General features: G+C 35.7%; 2 protein-coding genes across 7 annotated transcripts in view; one reads left to right on the top strand and one right to left on the bottom strand.

Moving 5' to 3' along the window:
- elp3 (elongator acetyltransferase complex subunit 3) overlaps window positions 1-5,547 on the bottom strand; it is a 61,892-nt gene extending 56,345 nt beyond the window's left edge. Inside the window, exons 1-4 of one of the 3 annotated variants that reach the window (XM_088624811.1) lie at window positions 5,529-5,547; window positions 2,343-2,442; window positions 1,451-1,589; window positions 1,121-1,191 (exon numbers count right to left, since the gene is read on the bottom strand). In XM_088624811.1, coding sequence (XP_088480937.1) covers window positions 1,121-1,191; window positions 1,451-1,589; window positions 2,343-2,419 — 287 coding nt within the window. In that variant the 5' untranslated portion in view covers window positions 2,420-2,442; window positions 5,529-5,547. Of the gene's footprint in view, window positions 1-1,120; window positions 1,192-1,450; window positions 1,590-2,342; window positions 2,443-3,869; window positions 4,069-5,528 lie in introns of those variants that run through there. The other 2 variants (XM_088624809.1, XM_088624810.1) reach the window with 2 other exon arrangements.
- Window positions 5,548-9,618: 4,071 nt separating this feature from the next.
- The window catches only part of LOC148674568 (kinesin-like protein KIF13B), an 86,935-nt gene continuing 75,889 nt past the window's right edge, over window positions 9,619-20,664 (top strand). For 3 of the 4 annotated variants that reach the window (XM_088624807.1, XM_088624808.1, XM_088624804.1), the window contains exon 1: window positions 9,619-10,715. In XM_088624807.1, coding sequence (XP_088480933.1) covers window positions 10,646-10,715 — 70 coding nt within the window. In that variant the 5' untranslated portion in view covers window positions 9,619-10,645. The remainder of the gene's footprint in view (window positions 10,716-20,664) is intronic. The other variant, XM_088624806.1, reaches the window with a different exon arrangement.

Below are 20,664 nucleotides of genomic sequence, written 5' to 3'. Positions count from 1 at the left end.
CACATTTATAAAGCGAGGAAGAAAAACCTAAAACTTCTATCAATTTTATCATTAAACACATTTGTTAACTTTAAGATGTTTCACATAAAGATGGGTTTGGACATAAGCGACATATTGTGTTCAAATGCTGTCTTTGTAGAAATGTAGGCATGCTAAAATACATGAATGTTTTTTTTTATTCAGTATGTATTGAAGGATACAGAATGTACATAATAAAGCTTTCCCATGAGCAGAGCTGTAATGAGTCTAACATTCCAGAGAAGAGATAATGAGTTCAAATTCCAGGTGTCAAGCTGCTGTTGTTTCCATGAGCAAGTTAATTCGCTAAGATTGTTCCAGTTAATGCCTTGCTGTACAAATCAGAATTTGTTTTATTATTTAAATAAAGAACAAAAAAGTGAATACCACAAGATCAAAGGTAACACACTACCAACAATGATCGCTAATGTGAAGACAGCATTTCTAGGTTGGTTATAATCTACCTTACAAGGTAAAGACAGACAGTCAAGACAAATCAAAATCAGACAGCTGCAAAGCCCAAATTCTAAACTGCAAATTCAAGGCTATACTTGAGATGCCAAATTCTTTATGTTGTTTTGTTTTTGTTTTTTTATTCTCGTGTACCTATATCCACCCCATATTGTAGGCTTTGACTGATGTATTTCACTGTAAATCGCTAATAAAGCAAAAGAAATTTCCAGCACACAGAGCCCTCTTTATCTTTTCTGTGGTAATCTGTGATTTTTTTAATATTCACAAATTTGTAGAATCAAGCACTGGGAATAGAAAAGGCCTGTAACGAAGTAACCTGAAAAAAAATTACCACAAAAATGCAGTTTCAAGACAGCTCCTCCCATCATGGCAACATCTCATACTACCAATTGGACCTTCAAATATAGAAACTACTGGATTCCCCAGGGAAAGGTATACTGTGTGATTGCTTGTGCAGCGCATTAATTCTCTCATCTTGCAATAGCGCCTGCGGTGTGTGTAACACCTAGGCATTTGCAGTGCCATCAGTGACTGCTGAATTAATGTGCTTTCCGACATCTTAGATCTGCTGTTTCCTATATGGTTTTAGAATAAAAACATGGATGCAAATTCTTGCAGACATACTTACACACAGATGTTGCCTGTGAAGTTGATGTGAGGGCAGCGATGAGGTTTGCACATGACAGCAACCACTGCTATCTGCCCGGAATGAAAAACACACAGCACACTCAGAATATTTAAGTAACTGAGTATTCTGAGAATACGGACATGTTTGGACAGGGGACTCTGGCCTTGGTCTTAGAGAGGCCTAATAGGTTATGCTGAATCCCGTATTGCAAAGATTAGAAGAAGACGACGTCTTTGGCAGAAAGATTGATTAGTGAGAACAGTGACTAATAACTGATGAAATAAGACATGTGCAACAGAGTTCAGTTTCAGTGAAAGCTAGGTCACCTACCCCACTGGCTGTCCGGATGGGCTTGGCCTTCAGCTTCGGCACCAGAACCTGCCGGTATTGAGGTGGTACCGCTGCAATGATGTCCACAAGCCGAGGCTGTGAGGAGAGTCCATACTTGGCAGATGTTTTTGTTTTCAGCCTGCAGGGCAGGGTGGAAGACAAAGAAATTAATTTTATATGAGTATCCCACTGACTAGTTAACTAACAAGTTGAGATATAGTATTTGCAAAGTCTTTAATTTCTTAAATAAGCTTAGCTCAAGTATACCTTTAGATGTCAAGATTGTTCACCAGTAAGATGTGCTTTCTAACTTTGCACTTTAGTATACTTTAAGCCAAATAATATTTTGAGAATGTAAAAACAAATACAGACTAGTAAATGCCGAGTTGTTTTTTGCTGCCAAGAATTATTGGTGATATTAAAATTGTTACTATAACTACAGTCATACTACATGTTAGAGACCAGCTTAAATTTAATTGAAAAGTACTGCATGTATAACAAACTTTAAAGTTAAGTCCTAAAGCAGGGGTGGTCAAATATCATTTAATTAATTCTAATACAAGTCTTTGATGCAATTAAAAATCACATTTTTACCAAATTTGGTTTAGCACAATCGCTTAACAAAATTATCAGAATGGCTGGCCTTTGGAGTAACATACTGTCCACCCCTTTATGAATCATTATGTTTGTCCATAAACCCACATACATGTAATTTATGGACTTTCAGGCACGATAATTGTTAGGTGAAAATTCTGCCAACTAAAAGCAAAAAAGAATATGACATTCTCTGAATACTGTTATTGTATTAAATGCATTCCACACTCAACCAATAATTTTTTATGTTTAATTTATGTACATTTCTATCACAATAGAAGATGAGAGATCAACATACTTGTTGAGGTTGATATCTTTTCCCTCTTCATGAGCCTCCACCAGCTGTTTGATCACATCTGCAATTGTCATCATCATCAGCTCTGCATGGCTCAGGTCACCTGCCAAGCACACACAAGAACAGCTGATTTCAGTGAAGGGAAAAATTGCACATCAAAAAAGTGACTGAGGGAATAATAATAATTATTATAATAATAATAATTGTTTACACTTATATAGCGCTTTTCTGGACACTCCACTCAAAGCGCTTTACAGGTAATGGGGACTCCCCTCCACCACCACCAATGTGCAGCATCCACCTGGATGATGCAACGGCACCCATAGTGCGCCAGAATGCTCACCACACATCAGCTATCAGTGGGGAGGAGAGCAGAGTAATGTAGCCAATTCATAGATGGGGATTATTAGGAGGCCATGATTGGTAAAGGCCAATGGGAAATTTGGCCAGGATGCCGGGGTTACACCCCTACTCTTTTCGGGAAACGCCCTGGGATTTTTAATGACCACAGATTGTCAGGACCTCGGTTTTACGTCTCATCCGAAGGACGGCACCTGTTTACAGTATAGTGTCCCCATCACTATACTGGGGCATTAGGACCCACATGGACCGCAGGGTGAGCGCCCCCTGCTGGCCCCACTAACACATCTTCCAGCAGCAACTTTAGTTTTTCCCAAGAGGTCTCAATTTGCAATTCAGGAAAAAAAACTCGCCAGTAGCTGTGGGATTTTTTAGATTACAGTTCTATGGAAAAAAAAAAATTTTAAGTATATATAAATATAAAAAAACTTACAATAAAAAACACTTCAAAATCACAACCTAGACAAAGTTTTCTTCTGTTTTATAGTGTTCACTATAAATACTAACACTATTTTTAACTTTTTAATTGCTTCCCTGCATTGTGTAGAAGATGTAAAGACTTACAGTAGGTTAGTTTATGTCAACATACAGTAAACAGCTAAGTCTTTTTTTATGATCATTAATGATCTGCTACATTGACAACAAGTCATTAAGATGGAGGACAAAGACTAGGGCCAATTAAGAGCATCCAACAATACAATACACAAATGTTAACATTGTGTACAGTTCACATTATCTCAAAATGTGTAAAAACAACTATGAAAGGTTTTGACACAAGATACTGTCACTGTCATTTACTAGTCACAAGATATGTATAAACGACATAAAATAAGTAATACATTTTAAGAATTAAATGGAGGCTTGACTTTCGTTACTTTTAAATAATGTCTCATCTCCAAACAAATAGCAGATGTTGATCTTATTATAAGTTAAGTTCAGTATAATAAGTTCTAACAAAGACTACATATGCTATATGATTATATAACAAAGCTATATGACCCTATGTTGTGGTTGAGATTTGACGATTTCCAGCGACCACATACAAGGTATCAGAATGTGTTACACTGGCAAACACTTTAATAAAACATCATAGGAACTACTTTATCTTAACATCACAACATATACTTTCTGGTGTATCTAGGATAAATATTGAGAATAGCCAAGTCTTACTTTTCTTTTTCTGCTTCCCCATTTTCTTGTATTACGCTTTTTTCTGTTCAGTTTCTGTTAAAATGTTTTTAAAACAACAAAAATCTGTTCTCAAATAAAAATATACATGCATATGCCGTGTCGCCTTACTATAGCGTAAACATCCTGTCTCTTACTTGTATCAGCCACATGCAACCAGCCGTAAACCTAACTGTCGAAAAAGTAGTAAACGGAAATACTTGCTCTATTTTAAAACTCCCCCTACATAACGGAAACATGTTATTTTGAAAACCGTTCCTAGATTAAATAAACTGTCAGCAGCACGTCCTAAATCGTTTTTTAGTAGTTTTGTGTGGTAATGTTAAAATATTTTATAGTTTGTGTTTTCTTTACTTAACTATTCAGAATTGAATATTTATCAAGGGCCTTATTGTAATGAAAATTGCCTCCATAAAGTGTTTTTTAAAACCCACCAATTGTCATTGCACTTTTTTTTACTACTATAACAGGCACAATCTTTTAATACACCTGAGCCTTACTATTATCCAAAACTAATGCTGTGGAATAATTCATAACAGACTAGTCCACAACACCATCTACATGTTAATCTGGAATCTCCACCAAAAGATACTAGTACAGTGACATTACTAAAATTAATTTCAATAATTGTAGACTGTCACATACTTGTCCCGTTGTGTGACATCAGAGCTGTGCTAATCTCTCCTGTTGTTTTTAATATGTTAATGTACATGGGAAGCATATTTAAAAAAAATCCTATGTGGTAAGATTCGATTTGGAGGCATGGGGTTTCAATTTAAGATATACAGCATTTCGCTGCGTTTATAAAACTGTCAACAAACAAAATACATACAAAGGTTTTCAAATTTAAAAAAAGCATGCATTAACTTGAAGAAGCCTCTTATTCCTGGTAACAATCACAGCAACCTGGAGCCTATTCCAGAAGCATAACACACCAGGTAGGATTATACTACAGACAGGATATTAGTCCATGACAGGACACACAAAGGACAATTTAGAGACACTTATCAGGCTATCCAGTATACCTTTGGAAGACAGGAGGAAATCAGCCTAAAAAGTGTAAATTTGCTGAAAGAATATTATCCTGAACGATGTAAATTCAATAAAACGCCTATTCAATAAAAATAGAAACATATACCGCAAGAATATTTTATGTATATTTTGCAATAGAACAATAACTTGAAAATTATGTAAATGTATTGGTTAAAATATGGTTATAGATTTGTCAAAATTAGTAGCCCTGCTATATTTGATAGGAAATGTTAAAATACGTTTTCTTATTTTTAGAGGCTTTTCTCAGATGCGATAAAACGCTCCTAGACATCAGTCTTCAGAAAGCACGCAGAGAAAGAGAATGTTTAGAGTGACCTCTACTGGAAAGGAAAAGCAATACATCAGGATGTACTGTTGAAAAACGAATGTCTGTGCTACGCAGTATCTTAACAGGAGCATTCACACCACTTTTATGATCTTATTGTTAGCAAAAGTGAAGGTATTGTTAAACCAAATAAGATTGCTTTTTCAGTATGTCATCTTCAGAAATCCACACTGCAAAAGGGAAACAATGACACAAATTGAAACAATTGCACAGTTTCATAAATCTCTAAATGGCTCAGCTCGATAGCCTAAAGACGTACATACCTCTCAGCACTCATAGCAGCCAACAAGTCTTTTTCTGGGCTAAAGGACAAACATGTACACACTGAGATACGAAACATCTTAAACAGCATTAGCTGTAGCTCACACCAAGACTATATGCTGGCTCTTGACAGTGGGCAGGACAGTTTACTGAATCCATGGTACTGGCACCTACACAATATAAACACATACCTGTAGCCTAATCAACAGAAAGGGACATTATGAGTAAGAACAGACCTATCAAAGGCATGCATTAGAAAATAAAGCATGCACAGATCATTTGCACCAGGGCAAAAGAACCATTCCTGCATCAGTTTACAGTAGGGCAGAGGGGGAGGGTTCTTTTGCAAGACTGAGCTACTGCAAACACATAGCTTATGCACTAGTTCAGAAATACTGAACTTTTTATAAAAGGTTCTATCCATTTATAGCCCAAAGCCAGAAATGCTTCAATGCATCTCAGTTACTGCATTAAGAGCAAAATCCCCCAAGTCTTGGAATTAGGCAGCCAAAGAAAACATTCATATGAATTGTAGTAATGAGCTCTAAAAGAAAATTTACTGATGTTGTAAAGGCCAGAGTTTCAGATTCAGCAACATGGCTGCATAACCAATTCCATACACCCACCACCTTCGTTGTATAGTAAGTTCATGCTCAAGAATCACACAGAAAAGATTTGCACATAAGGAGAGATATGATTTTTTCTGTTTTCTTGCACAGCAGTAGAGGTGTATCAGCTGCTACACAGTTCTGCCAACCGACAGGATGAACTGAACATGGAAAAACACAAGAAAAATTCAAATACAATATTATCAGAGTTTAAATATATTTTAACAATTTTTTTTTTCTGTTTCTGTGAGTCAGGGGTGATAAACTGTCAAGACCAGCATATTTGAAGAATTATGATTTGGGTAAAGAATAACTTTTAAAAAAAATCTCCTATTCCATCTTCTAGACCTTGCTGAGTTTAATGTGATTCTCAGTGCAGATATGAAGGCTGTCATTATTCCACTGCAATATAGAGACAAAGTTTATGAATCCCCAATATTATTATGGGAATTACCCAGCTGAGATGAGCTGACCTGAGTGGAAACTTGACAAAACATACATGTACTTGATAAAGCTGATAAATTTGACAAGCTCATGCAGCTCAGAATTAATCTTTTCTGAAGCAAGAGAATCTCTTTGTATTACAAAGTATTGCACTCGCTCTACAAAGAAAGATTTTATTTCCTCATCTGAGCTACAGGTCTGTTTACTGTTCTAGTCAATACAGTGACTGCAGCAGTGCAGACAAATGTGCATTCATTCCGATTCAGATTTCAAATTCATATTTTCAGAAACAAATATCTGTTACAAATTTCCTCACTTTTAAGTTTTTTATATACTTTTACAAAATGGCATACATTCCTTAATATTCGTGCCTTCATAGTATTCACTGTAAGCAAGCCCCTGACCATAACGTATCATACAGTATAGAGTATACTGTGTATATTATATTATATTATTTCAATATGTGAAAATGATCATGTTTCTGATTTCATGTTTTCAAAAAGTAAAAGAAGATGAGGAATGTGATTGTTTTAGCTGAATTGCTCACTTTGGCATAAATTTAATTTTTAGATTGCATGTCAAACCTTTGTTGTAGACCAATGTAGCAGTAAAACGTTTTGCAAATGGATTCATGTAACATTTTAAGTGCTCAAAAATTGGTTGGAGCACACTCCCTTGGATGGAATTTATCTGTTCTAGCTTCCAAAAACACTTCTTGGAGAGGAATAGGAGGAAGTGTGCAGAGGAAGGAAACTAATGTTGTGTTGTGCCCCGAAGCCTACTGGGTCTTTGCAACACTGCACTGCCCTCAGAGCATTTCCTTTCATTCTATTTTGCAGTATCATCACAACTACAGAGTCCTGTCATAGCAAAAAGTCAAACAATTTACCTAGAGGTAGATCCAGGAAGAGGTAGAGTACACAGTGTGTAAGACACAAGCAAGATATGAAAAATAAAAGAAAAGCCCAAGAAAGAGACAAAACAGCTTCTCTAATTATGTAGGCTGCTATGCTTCTCAAAAGATTGAGAATGTATGGTGAAGAACCATCTGGGCTCTATGGAAAGAGAGGGATGTGTGGGTCTTCGGCATATACCCAGATTGTCACATGTGTGTGTCCAGCTCATTTTTCTGTGGGACAGCTGCACATAGGGGTCCCTTTGAATAAAAGAGGTGATAACAAAAGGGGTGATAATGGATCTGTTCTCGTCTGTAAACTGAATGGCCCCAATGACTGAAAAAATAACTCACTTCAGGACTTACCGAGGGAAAGTATAAGCATGAGAAAGTCTCAATTCCAATTCTTTACTAACATCCAAAGCAATAAATGAGGCAACAAAAACATATTGAAACACATGTTTTACTCATTTTATTTGTTTCACAAAAATACAACCATCACGCTTGATTTCAAACATATTGTGCTTGATAAAGAGATGACACTTTTTTAAATGCCCCTGATATTGGAATTAACATGTAATTTAAGAGCTAAACCTCTGCCAAATAAAATTATTATTTATGCTTTGCAACAATACTTGTTTTGTTGCTTAGTATTACAGGTATGAGGTTTTTGAAGATACCATTTATTTTCCACAAAATGCTTAATAAAAATTACTCTCTCAGATCAGATTTGTTTTCCAAAGCTTTGAAAGACCCTAGTGAGATTAAACAACTGGGAATTTAATTGGTATTTAAAAACCTACTACCTCAGACTATTGATTATGGTAAATTATGATCTCCAGAAACTAAACCAACAATCATGCATTTGTTAAAATGTGTTAAGCATATTGGTTAACACACAAGAAATGATGCAACATATTAGCAGTATCTTTAAACAATGAATGGTGGATAGTATGACAGCTGAACTAAACTACATTAAATATTCCTTTTATAAACATATTACTTAGTTAATGAAGTGAGTGGAAATAGATAAGATCACTTTATTGGCCATATACAATTTCTTGTATTAGGAATTTGTCTTTTCGCAAATAGATCACACCGATTTATATAACAAAATAACATTTCAAAACTCTAGTCTTCACATCTGAATATTATATTGTACAATAATTAATTGTATTATTGGTATTATTACTATTATTTACAATTATTAGCATCTTCTATATAAATATAAAAATAATAATTGATGTACAAGAAGGGCTGCAGTTTCACAATTGCTTGTACGAAACAAAAGGACACCTTTCATTGATTTTACACCGTACATATACTGTGTAAAATGTACTGTAATATGTAATATGTAAATTTGAATTTGACTGCTTTTTAAGTGTCAATGACTTTTAAGTTTTTGTGTTACTTGATTTGCTTGAGAAGACTGATAAATAAATTACTGTATGAAATATTATAACTTACCTATAAATTGAATAAATTATTTCAAGGGGAAATATGTGCTGAAAGCAGTTAACGTTCTACAGAACAACAAGCTTTTACTTCAATTAAATATTTTTTAAAAGAATCTCTCATCAGAGATATAATGCAGTTTGAGAAAGCTGAAGAAAATTAACATTTAGGAGGTCCACCATAAAGTTCTTTAAAATCTGGCCATTTCTGAACTATGTTGATCATTTGAGCCTCTCTTCTACTTCCTAGACCTTAAATCTTCTCATGCCTACAGATGATACTTGTTACTGTATGTGTGATCTTTTACTTTTTTTGCTTCTTAGGGACTGTTAGTGTAATTACTATTTAGTAATGCTGTTTTGTGTCTTCTGTCTCTTTCTCCTTTAGTTTGATTTCTTTTTGTGAAGGAAGATTTGGGAGATCTGAGAAGGGAAATTCTGTATTTTTTATTTTCATTTTTTTCATTTCATTAATCTCATATAACAAACTGTACCAACAATTTATATGTTCAGTAATAACATGTAATGTAATGTTCTGAATTTAATTTTTGCAACTTATACAGAATGTATTTTAGTTAGTTAACAATAAACAAACTTCTTGAAAATTATCTTGTCCTCACCAACATGGCGTTGCGTGGTTGTCATATCACTTCCCTTATTTGACCTTATCTGTCGGAAGAGGTGGGTGGGGTTACTGTAGGTTAAACATGGCTGCTGTGATTGCAAGGGATAGATTCAGGAAATGAAACAGGTGGAATTCTTCATCCTGTCGTGGAGCTGTTTTGGCTGAAAGGCAATCTTTAAATTTAAAAGAATTGTAAATAGACTTTTAAACTCAGGAAGAACCACAGGGCCTTATTTATCCGGAAGCTAACGGTAGTTTTTCAGTACGAGAAACGTAATTTTTACTAGCTACAAATGGAAAAGAAAATGCATAGTTTATTTTAAAAGGCACTTTTTGAGAAGTGGACAAAAGCTGGAAGTTATGTCACAAAGCTGTGGGAGTAGATAGTGATTTTTAAAATATATTTAAACTTAAAACGTTTTGTTCGTTTTATAGTAGAACTGTTGCCGTTGATGTTTCTCCGTGCAGAAAGGAGTATCTGGTTTGTCTTCACAGTAATGTAATTGAAGACCTCTACAGTTCATAAAATATTTATAAACCTTTAGAAAATGGCGTTTTTCAAATGAGATGATTGACTTTAAGGGTCGTGAATAGTTTTAAGGTGAAAGGTGACACGCATCAGTGGATTTTCTTGTTTCACAGCTTAAACAGATGCACCCTTCTACCGTAGGAATCTTTGAATATCATATTTTAGTCAATTATTCTTACACGTAGTACGTGAGAACTTTCGTCTTGGCGTTTCATAATAAAGCTATTTAGAAAATAAAACTCGACAACAAAGAAAGCATTAAAAATAAACCAGCGTCATCAACAAAAGCACTTTGTTGTGCATTGGAAAGGAACTTGGATCAAAATTAAATATTCCGGTTCGCTAATTTTTGCTTGACTGTAAGTGGACGGAGCTCTGAGTTAATTACGTACATGCGAGTTTTTCCTGCCTGGAAGGGAATTCGTACAGAACTCGGTTTCGTCAGAAAGCACTGGCTCACTAGACTTTGACGTCTAAATGCATCTGACTTCACTAAGAGATTGACAGGGATTTATTTCCAAAACCAGTGACCTCGACGTGGACAGGACCGTCCGCTAGTGAAACATGGGCGAAACAAACGTTAACGACTCCAATGTGAAGGTTGCAGTCCGGGTTCGGCCAATGAACCGGAGAGGTAAGCATGACCTTAGTTGTGAAACAGGTTAGTGTTGCTCCTCTTGCTGGGTGTCAGCCTAGAACAGTCATGAATTTGAACAAAAAGGGTTATTTTTCAGTATAGTGACATTAACTTACTGGAAACGGAAAGAACAAAATAATCAATGGTCATGTTTTGAAAAGTTTATAATGCATTATAGTTTGAAGGACTTAATGTAATGCTAATTGTGTATTGTATTTCATCCAAATTATTTTATTTTAGTTTTTAATTTAAGTTTTGGTTTCAGTTGATGATGGGGTGGTAGAAAAGGTATTGGTTTCTCGGTGCTCTTTGGGTAATGAGTGATTGCTGTTTTTATGTAGAGACTGTAAACAAATCCCCATTTGACTTTGCACAAATTAGCTAAATATAATCTGCTAGTGTTAAAAATACTCTAAAATATCAGCAACATTTGTGCCCTATGTTAAATTCAGTAATCACCTTTTGCCAACATGACCTGTTAAATGTCCAGTTATTTCTGGAGATAACCATGAATTTGTGTGTGTTCATTTGCTAACAGCAATGTGTTCCTTGCAAGAACCCTCTGTGGACAAAATGATATATTTTGATATATATATAAAATGATATATTATATGATAAGGATTCACCCTTTAAATAGCGACTCTTGGACTAGTTTAATCGGTTTCACTTAATTGTTTAATTGGTATTGGCAATACAGACTGTTTTCTCAGAATGTCACCAGCACTTGGCAAAATAAAATGTTTTCTGTGTGCACACATCATTACCTGTGGGTCTGTACAGGTAATGGACAAAAAAACAGTCACACCTGGGTAAATGAGGAACACCCGAGTATATCAAAAGCAAGGGCTTCTACACAGGTATGGCTTATGTGTTAGACTAATTATACTATTTTAGTAACATCCCAGTGTGCTTAAGGTTGTATATAAAAATGCTGGAAAAATCTGGTTGCCAATAGGTTTTTATTATGGCCTCAAGGGTAGACTTCGGTGACTTTGAAAGCCAAGTGATTGTTGGAATATTTGTCAGGTGCTTCAGTGACAAGAGAGCTGAATATGATGATGGTTCATGAGCAGCAGTGTCTAAGGCGATGTCTTTTCCTCTGAGTTCCATGCTGACATTAGGAAAGGGCAAAATGGCATACTCCGGGACTGTGATATTCCTGCATTCATTTGATGTGCAAAGAAGAAAGCACTTCTAGATCAGTTGACTTCAAATTTCAACGTGGTCCAGTAGCAGATAGTTTATTCAAAAAAGCTCTGCTGAGAACTGATACCAGCTCTGCTGAGACGGATACCACAGTTGTGTTGTAGTGCACGAATCACTCCTTTAACTTGAACTTTATTGCCATATGTAACCGGTACATGTATTGGTACAATGGAATTCTTGCTTACAGAAAGACTCTTGATTATAAAATAAACCACAAAGGGCAGACAGTTCATTTAGACCATTTACAAGCAAGCACTAGATAATATACAAGAAAACAGTTCAAATGTAAACAATGCAGGCATGTAAACCATGACCATGATCCTTATACAGTACATGTCATAGTACACTTGCGAATCCAGTGGTGCAGAGACCACAGGCAATGGACTACAAAGTATTGGAGAAATGAGATCTGGTCAAATGAATAATCCTTCACTATGTTCTTGACAGAGGAACGCACATGTGGTGCCAAACTAAAGAATCTACAGCTCTGCTTGATTCCAACAGTTAAGAATTCTGGTAGTTCTGTAATGCTGTGGGGCCCTTGTTCCAGCCACCATTTGAGTGCTCTCATTCTCTTGCAAGGCAAGGTCAATGCTGAGCACTGTGCAGTGTTACTGAGTGGTCATCTTCACTGAGTGGTCATATTTCTTCCCCACTGAAAGGAATTTCTTCCAGGATAATGCCCCCATCCGCAGAACACATCTCCTAGTGGTTTGATGAGGATAAAACTGATAAAATCTATGTCATGGCTTTATTTGTTAGTAGAGCATTTATGGAGTATTCTGGAAGGTTTTTTACTTGCATTACCCAGGTGTAAGTTGATGGCTTTCTGGTGGAAGAATTGTGCTGCATTCTGAGTTCTTCTGAGTCCCAGATGCTGGTAGGCTGTATGCCATAGTGCATACAGGCCATACTGGTGGCACCTAGTGGCCCAAATATCCTTTGAAGTGACTTTAAACTGTTTTTTCATTTTTTGTCCAGTACCTGCAACTCAATCACTGGGCAGAGATGCACCTGAAGCACACTGCTAACCATAAATTACAGAGTACTACACTGCAGAACCGTTAATTATCGCACACACAAGCAAAAGGACTCCCTGACATCTTGCAGAATGTCTCCTGGATGGGACTTTGAAGGAATAGCTGCTGCAAAGCAGCAGCTGAACCTAGTACACCTTGTCAAAGTTGTTTTGCCACAAAGCAAATCTTGCTCATCATGTCGTGAAACTAGAAATGGAAAATTTCAAGATACAAGATGTTGCAAGACAGAATAAATATATTCTTTTCACCACTGAAAAGAAATTACGGATAATTAGTTGCAGAGTAGGGTGGTACATTAATTGGCTTCTAGGAAACTGAAGCCCTGGTATGTGTGCCTATATTTATGTCTGCCAGCCCTGTGATAGACTGGCATCCCACCCAGGGGGTACCCTGCCTTGCTCCTGTTGCTTGCCTAGATAGGCTTTGGCTTGAAATGACTAACTCTGAAGTAAACTGAGGTTATCCAGAAGGAAACAAAATATTCAGAGTCATCCAGCAGTGGTTTTCTGTAAATTCTTGTTTCAGCTGAGCTCTGTAATTTAATTTAATTGAGTTTAAATTTGATTTGATTTATTTTTGCTGTGTCAGATTTTTTCAGCAGCTGTGTCTATTTAACCAGCAGAGTAAAACGTTTTCTTGCAGTGAGCCCTGAATATCCTGTCTCTGAGATGTTCTGGGCATGAATCTCCTTTATTAATCATTGTTGATGTTTTGGTTGTGGCTGTTTAAACCTTGCAGACCTAGTTTCAGTTAATGAGGATGCCTGTCTCTGAACATAGTCATATGGGGCTCCTGATGGTCTAGGTTTGTTAGAGTATAGACATTTTGTATTACAAGAGAGCAATGTGCTATCCGGCTCTTTGCAGAGGTGGAGTGGTGGACACTTGCCAAGGGTGTGTGTATTTACTTTTGACATGTTGGTTTTGTTTGTTTGAATGCTGTCTCTGCATATCCTATTGGATAATAGTTCAAGCATTTTACCAGGGAATGTTAGTCTCAACATGAAGCTTAGTTAACACCTGGTTAATGTGATCTGACCTGATCTGCAAAATTCACTAAGTTATTAACTATGCTAGAATCCAATCTACAGTATGCATGTAAATTAGGAAGAGCAGTGATCCTAGTACAGATTCCTGTGACATTACTTTCCAGCAGTTATTCTCCCTTATCTGTACTCTGTTTTGTATTAACCAATCCCCAGTGTAAAGATGCATTATCTTAAATATTTACCACCTGCAAGAACCTTTATCAAAAACTATTGCCTGTTTAGAGAACTGACATGTTAAAAAATCAGCTTTTTCATACTGCATTTTAATTGTCACCTGTAAACCTGTTGTTATACAGGTGGTGACAAATTATTTCTAATTAGTTCCATGTCTTTACACATACTTAAAGTCTTACCTCTTAAATGGTTCAGTTTTCTTGTCCTTGTCATTTATGATACCAAAATATTTGCAATAACATGTCCTGATGAGTGAGCAGTGGAAGGGTTTTAATTGTATGTTTTTGTCTATTTTAACTTAATACAATTGAGATTTATCCATGATATTTTTGTTCCTGTCACACTTTCATGCATTACTATACATATATTTAATTAAAATATCTTAAATTATTTTTGATAATTTAATCAGGTTGATTCATTCCTTAGTAAGCAACTGAGTGTAATAGTTATTAGCCTTTTCCATTTTCTGGATGTTTTCTATTTTTATCTGTGAGAATACTTTATTCTGTGAGTACCTTATTTCATCCTCTTTTGTTCCTCTGCTGTTGTAAAACCGAAAAAAAACCAAACATTTCGCCTCTGTTGCGGTGTTTTAATCTCTCAAAGTATCTGACATCCTCTTTTTTAGCTGGCAAAAGGAGATGAGAGAGTGCAGCCGTTTTTCTGCAAGTTGCTTGAACACAAATGGCCTGACGCTTATGACGCTTATCAACTCTGATAGTGATACCTGGATTAGTTATTAACTTGGTTTTTAATGATCAACAGACTCTCTCACTTTTCCACAGAGGGACTACAGTACTAAAATGCCAGCACTACAACTTCAGATTCCCACTTTTTTAGAAAATAGTGAATCACTATCTTCACTACAACAACTACCAAAAATGTACCAAAATGAGGTACATTCACTTGTCTTACTGCTACATTATTAGCATTTCTACAGATTCTTAAAAGCGATCAGCCTGTTAACCTTATCAGCTGTTTCTGTGATATGTAGGTTCTGAATTGGATACTAATGATGTTTTAAGTTAATGCGTAAATTTATCAATTTAATAAGTAATGAGCTTCCTGAAACACAATTCTGCAATGGGGTGAGTCAAAAAGATTAAGATGTGTTATAGTATCTTAGCATTTCTATTGCTATATAGCATATTTATATAAAATCAGAAATAAGTTATTGAATGAGACAGGAGTTTTTGATAGTATAGGCAATTAGAGTTTTGAATATTTGTTCTGATAGATGTGGAAAAGAATTGTGACATGATCAATAAGGCTGAGGTGCAAAAGGTGCTAAGAGGTTAAAAGATAGTCTGTTTTACTGTGTTAATAAAAGAGAAATGCGAAAACCGTAACATTGAAATTGGCAATTTCGAGCATGATGTAGTTAGCGTCCTTAACTCCTGGTGGAGTTTAAAGACGGTGAAGCAGATCTCACAGCAATCTAATAGCAGGGTGATTTCACCATCGTTATTCTTTGCTGTTTTACCTGTAAATGTAGACGGCATGCTATACAGTCTCACAACTAAGAAAATTTGTCTTTAGTTTGGAAGTAAAAGTCTTCCCAGTCAGTAGCTTTAATCAGCTGTCCAGTCATTCTCCTAGTAAGGAGCTGATCCGTGTTTCAGTTAGAGGAGAGTTTATGTAATATGTTGGTTGTCTTTATATAAATGTTTTTGGTAAAGCTGATTGCACTAAACTATTGCAAATAAAATGAATGATGTAAAAACATTTTAGTAACATTCATTGGTGGCACAATGGAGCAGTGGTAGTTTTGCTGCCTTGTAGTGTTGGGGCCCTGGGTTCCAGGAATCTGCAAGGAGTTGGCTATGTAAATTGGCTTCTGGGAAAATTGGCCATAGTATGAGCGTGTGCATTTCTGTGTGTGCCCTGCCGTGGGTTGCTTCCCATCTAGGGTGTATTTTAACTTGTGCCCATTGGTTGCCAGGATATGGATGTATTTTATTCTTCATTAGGCCAATTTCATGAGTCATGGTATACTAATCAATTAAGCAGGTTTCAGCTTGATAAAATGTGTACGTTTTGAATTATTTCTTTTTATAGAGCAGGTTAGCAAAGTATCTTCTTTACAAAGTTTTTTAAATTGAGTACTATTATAAGATAAAAGGGTGATCCTAAAGAATGTGTTTGTAATGTTTTGAGTGAAAAGACTCATTTGCCTTTAAAACAATAAACAGTTTTAATCATGTTTTAGGTTCTCAAATTAAATTCTTTGTGTATATTCTGATTTATTTCTGTTATTTATCTGGACTTATTTAATTGGATACTTTTAATAATTCTGACTAGTCCGTAGAGAGCTTTCATGGTAACTGTCTTTAATAAAGTGAATGGTTTGATCTAGAAATCCTTAAGAAAAATCCTTTTTATAAGAAAATAGTTGGAACAGAAACCAGGTGTCACTGTGACCTTGAGAGAAGGTGAAATTAAGACCCTTGTTCCAAACCATAAGCCCTTCAAAAAGTTGTGAGACTATACAATTCTTTGCCTTAAAGTGTTTGGTTGATTTGTGTTAGTTTTCTTCTAAAACTGCAGCCAGCTTCCATTTTTTAATGTCTCCTTTCTGTAGCTCCTAGAAATTATCCATCATAAAAAAAAAAAAATGACAGAGTTGGTTACTGTGATAGTCATGTTATTATGAAAGAGATATGACCAGTTTATTTTAAGGAGTCCAGTGGCATTGAATTTGGCTGGATTAGATTTTATAAATATGGATTCTTGCTACACTTTTATTTGCTCCTTTCATTGTCTCAAGTTCCATGAGTTTTAAAAAGCTTGTTTTTCCCGTTCCTTCAGCAATGTGTACATCTCCCCAGTCCCTGCCCGTCGACACGCACATGACTGAGTGGTAATCCTTATTGCAACAGAAATTAAAAAAAAAGTTTGGAACACCTTTTTTTTAAGAGAATGTTAAATTTCAGTAGACTTTGGCAAGAAGATCTAAACAGGCTGCAAGAAATGCTCTCTGTGTAATCCCTCAAGTATTAGAAGTTGAACAGATTTCCCCTTGTTTCTAAATAATTACAGTTTTTCCTTTAATGAGTAAATATTTGTAACTGGAATTTTAACAATACTTGTTAGAAAGGCACCATTCAGTATTTTTTGTGATAAACATTTTTATGTATTAGTAAAAAAATGTGGACCGATTCGTTTAGTATTTTTGTAACTCTAGTTTATTTTGATATTTTGCAAGTTTTTGTCTAGGCTTCTGTTGCTGTGCTACACTTCTCTATCGTACCTCTGGCTAAAGTCTGGAATGGACCTATTCTTTTTTTTTCTCCCTGGTGTTGACAAATGAATTAGAGTGATGATCAATGCCATCAAAATTATTTTGAGCTTATCTCCTGTACTACATTTTAAAATCAGATATGACACCGAATAACTTGATAACAGTACCTATCCAATCGAAACTGTATACTATATATGTATGATAAGATCACTTTATTAGCCATATACATTTTCTTGCATTAGGAATTCGTCTTTTTGCATAACCCAGCTTGCTCTCCATGAGACACACAGACAGGGAGAGAAGCTTGGGGTCAGAGTGCCGGGTCAGCCATTGTACAGTGCTCCTGGAGCATTTGGGGTTAAGGGCCTTGCTCAGGGGCCCAACGGAGTAGGATTACTTGCCGGCTATGGGATTTGAACCGGCAACTTTCCAGCCACAGGCACAGATCATTAGCCACAGAGCCACCACTCTGCCCCTAAATATGTAGTTTCATTTTCTAGTAATGCCCTTGTATGCTGTACTGCATTGTCGTCAAACTGTATGCTTTTTCTCTAACTTATAGCCCTGCAGCTAATTAGACGCTATAAGAGAATCTAGTGTTCTTGATTGGCACCTTAGAGATACAGTATAGGCAATTCCATCGGGTCTTTGTTTTATCTACCTTTTCAAAGAGTGAGTAAAATTCCTTTGGCATGTAGAAAAGTAATATGGAAATAAAATAGTTCTATTCAGTGTTCCAGGTCTTCAGTTTTTATGTTTTGTCATGTGGTATCCCTCTAAACTTTGGCTGAATATTCCCACTTAAAAATCTTAAAATCTGCTAATTATGAAACATGATAAGCTTCTTTTCACTTAACAATTGTTTAAGTCTACTTCAAATATAGTCCCAGAGCCCATTCAACTTGTTTTTAATTTCTCTGCAGTTTGTGCATTTAATTTCACCGGTTGTTTAACTTTTCTGACTATTCTTTTCTGCCTTAAGGATTTGTAAGTTCTGCATAAACACAACTGCAGTATTTAAAATATAGTTATCATGATTAAAACATCATCCTATCTATAGAGATATCCTTATCTTTATAGAGTCTTCATTTCTGCCATACATATTAAACCCAGCTGGAGTGAGAGTGGCCTAGGATGGTCATTTATTTTATATTGTGTAAATTACTGAAAGGATTTGTAAAAATTAAATAATATAGTAAATCCTAGCAGCTCATGTTTACTGGCTTTTAGGCACCAGTCAAAGACTGTATTCTCTCCATTTACTTAATTTGCAACCAGCTGGAAGATGGTACCACCATGCCTGTCTGCACAAAGTAAATCAAGTTTTTAAAAACTAAAAGGGGGCATTCAGCTTCTTCCACAAGGGTCTTACAATCTGGACACAGAAGAATGTTGCCTTTTGATGGCAATACCCCAGATGAAAGCAGTTATAGAAAGTAAGTCCACAGCAATATGATAAATTTAATGTTTTACAAGTCTTGTCTAAACAAAAGGCTGGTGCTTTATAGTTCAAGCTTATTAAATTTACATATGTAGACAAGGATCTCAAATATTGTATAATGCTATACTGCTTCATCTGTACCAATCGCTGAAGGGTAAAACAAATTAGATCAAACTTTCCCCTTTTTCAATTTGAAGGCATACTGGTTAGAGTCCCCACTTCATGTTTTGTGTGGCTGATGTTCAAATCCTGACATAAGTCAAAGATTTCAAATAGCAAAAAGGCTCTATCATTGCCACATACTCGCCCTTTGGGCTAGGAGTATTGATTTCCTGTAGTCCAGATGGTAGTTTGTCAGATTTTCTTATCCATTTGATGAGAGACCTACAGTAGCCTATGTTTATAGTGTTTCCTAAATCCTCACTGTTGTGAACCTAGCTGTTGTCTTATTGCCTTTGCATATTCAATAATGTTGAAGCTGTCCTTAACATAAGTGTTTTTTGTCAGAATTCTCTTTAATGACCAATGTGTGAAAAATGCTCACCCGTGCCTTTTATTGGTTCTAAATTTGTGATGATGACTCAAAGAAGCTGCATATTTCAAAACAATTAAAGACTTTGCTGTTCATAGTTTTCTATAAGGCTTGTTTCTTGCCTTAAAACTCTTTAACAAGCTTCTTGTATGTGTGCTCCAACATGCAGTACTGTTTTTGTACATGATTTGAGATCTCTGCTGTTCTAAATTCCTGTTAGGAATTACAATATTATGCTTTACTGCTGACCTATTACCTACATTTTAAATGAAAAGAGGTTTTGTATAAAATGTTTTTTGTAGGATGTGAATGGGAAATGTAAAGTAGTGGTTTGGGCTCTGGACTTGTAACTGGAAGGTTGTTGGTTTGTGTACTTGCTGTGAATACTGTTATAACCTTGAACACAGATCTCTACCTTAATTGCTGTAGTCTACCCAGCATTTCTATAGGAAACCTTGCAATGGAAAATTAGGAGATAGCATGGTCTTGTATGCCTTTAGGCTTGAATATAGACAACAGTATTTTATAATGTAGGAGCTGATTACCATGTTTGAAACTCTTGTTGTAAATTTGCAAAGTATTATTTATTTATAATAACATATGCTCGTATCCTTATGTAAGGGAGTAACATAGTAATGTCTAGTTAATACACATTATGAAGTTGAGATTGTGAAATTAACCTTTCTTGCTCTGATTTCCTATTCCTTCCATGACCTACTCTGTAACATTGTTACATTAATATTGTAATGTTCTGTACTGAGTGATCTTTGATAGTTTATAGTATTTTGTAGAATAAAGAGTGCCTTTTTGCTTTCTGTACCCAAGAATTCAAATTGTACAGTAAATGTATTGGCTGCAAATGAAATCTTTGAATTAGTACAGCTGCTTCTTTTCCTTTTTGTGCTAAAGAACTGTGATTAAAATGAATTAATGTAGTTTTACCCTGATAAACCTGCCCTGCAGATTCTTGTAATTCTAGAGAAAGGCTTAAATATGTGGTTTTGTATCTGAAAACAAGGTTTAGGGTGATGCATCTGGTTTTACACAAACCTTACTTTACCTTCTGTAAACATAGATATGGGTGTTAGGTGTTGCGAGTAAAATACTCCCATTGGTGAGTTGTAAACACAGATCCACCAGGAGAAATCTTGGACAAAATTAGTCCAAATGATGTGATGAAATGATTAATGTAGTAGACATGCTCAGCTGCGAGGAGGGTAGCAGTTGTCTGGGGCTCAGGAGTGACTTGGTCAGTAAGGCATTT

Source organism: Lepisosteus platostomus, chromosome 3 (genome assembly GCF_059453375.1).
Source record: "Lepisosteus platostomus isolate fLepPlt1 chromosome 3, fLepPlt1.hap1, whole genome shotgun sequence".
NCBI lineage: Eukaryota > Metazoa > Chordata > Actinopteri > Semionotiformes > Lepisosteidae > Lepisosteus > Lepisosteus platostomus.
This window is presented reverse-complemented; position numbering and strand designations above follow the sequence as displayed.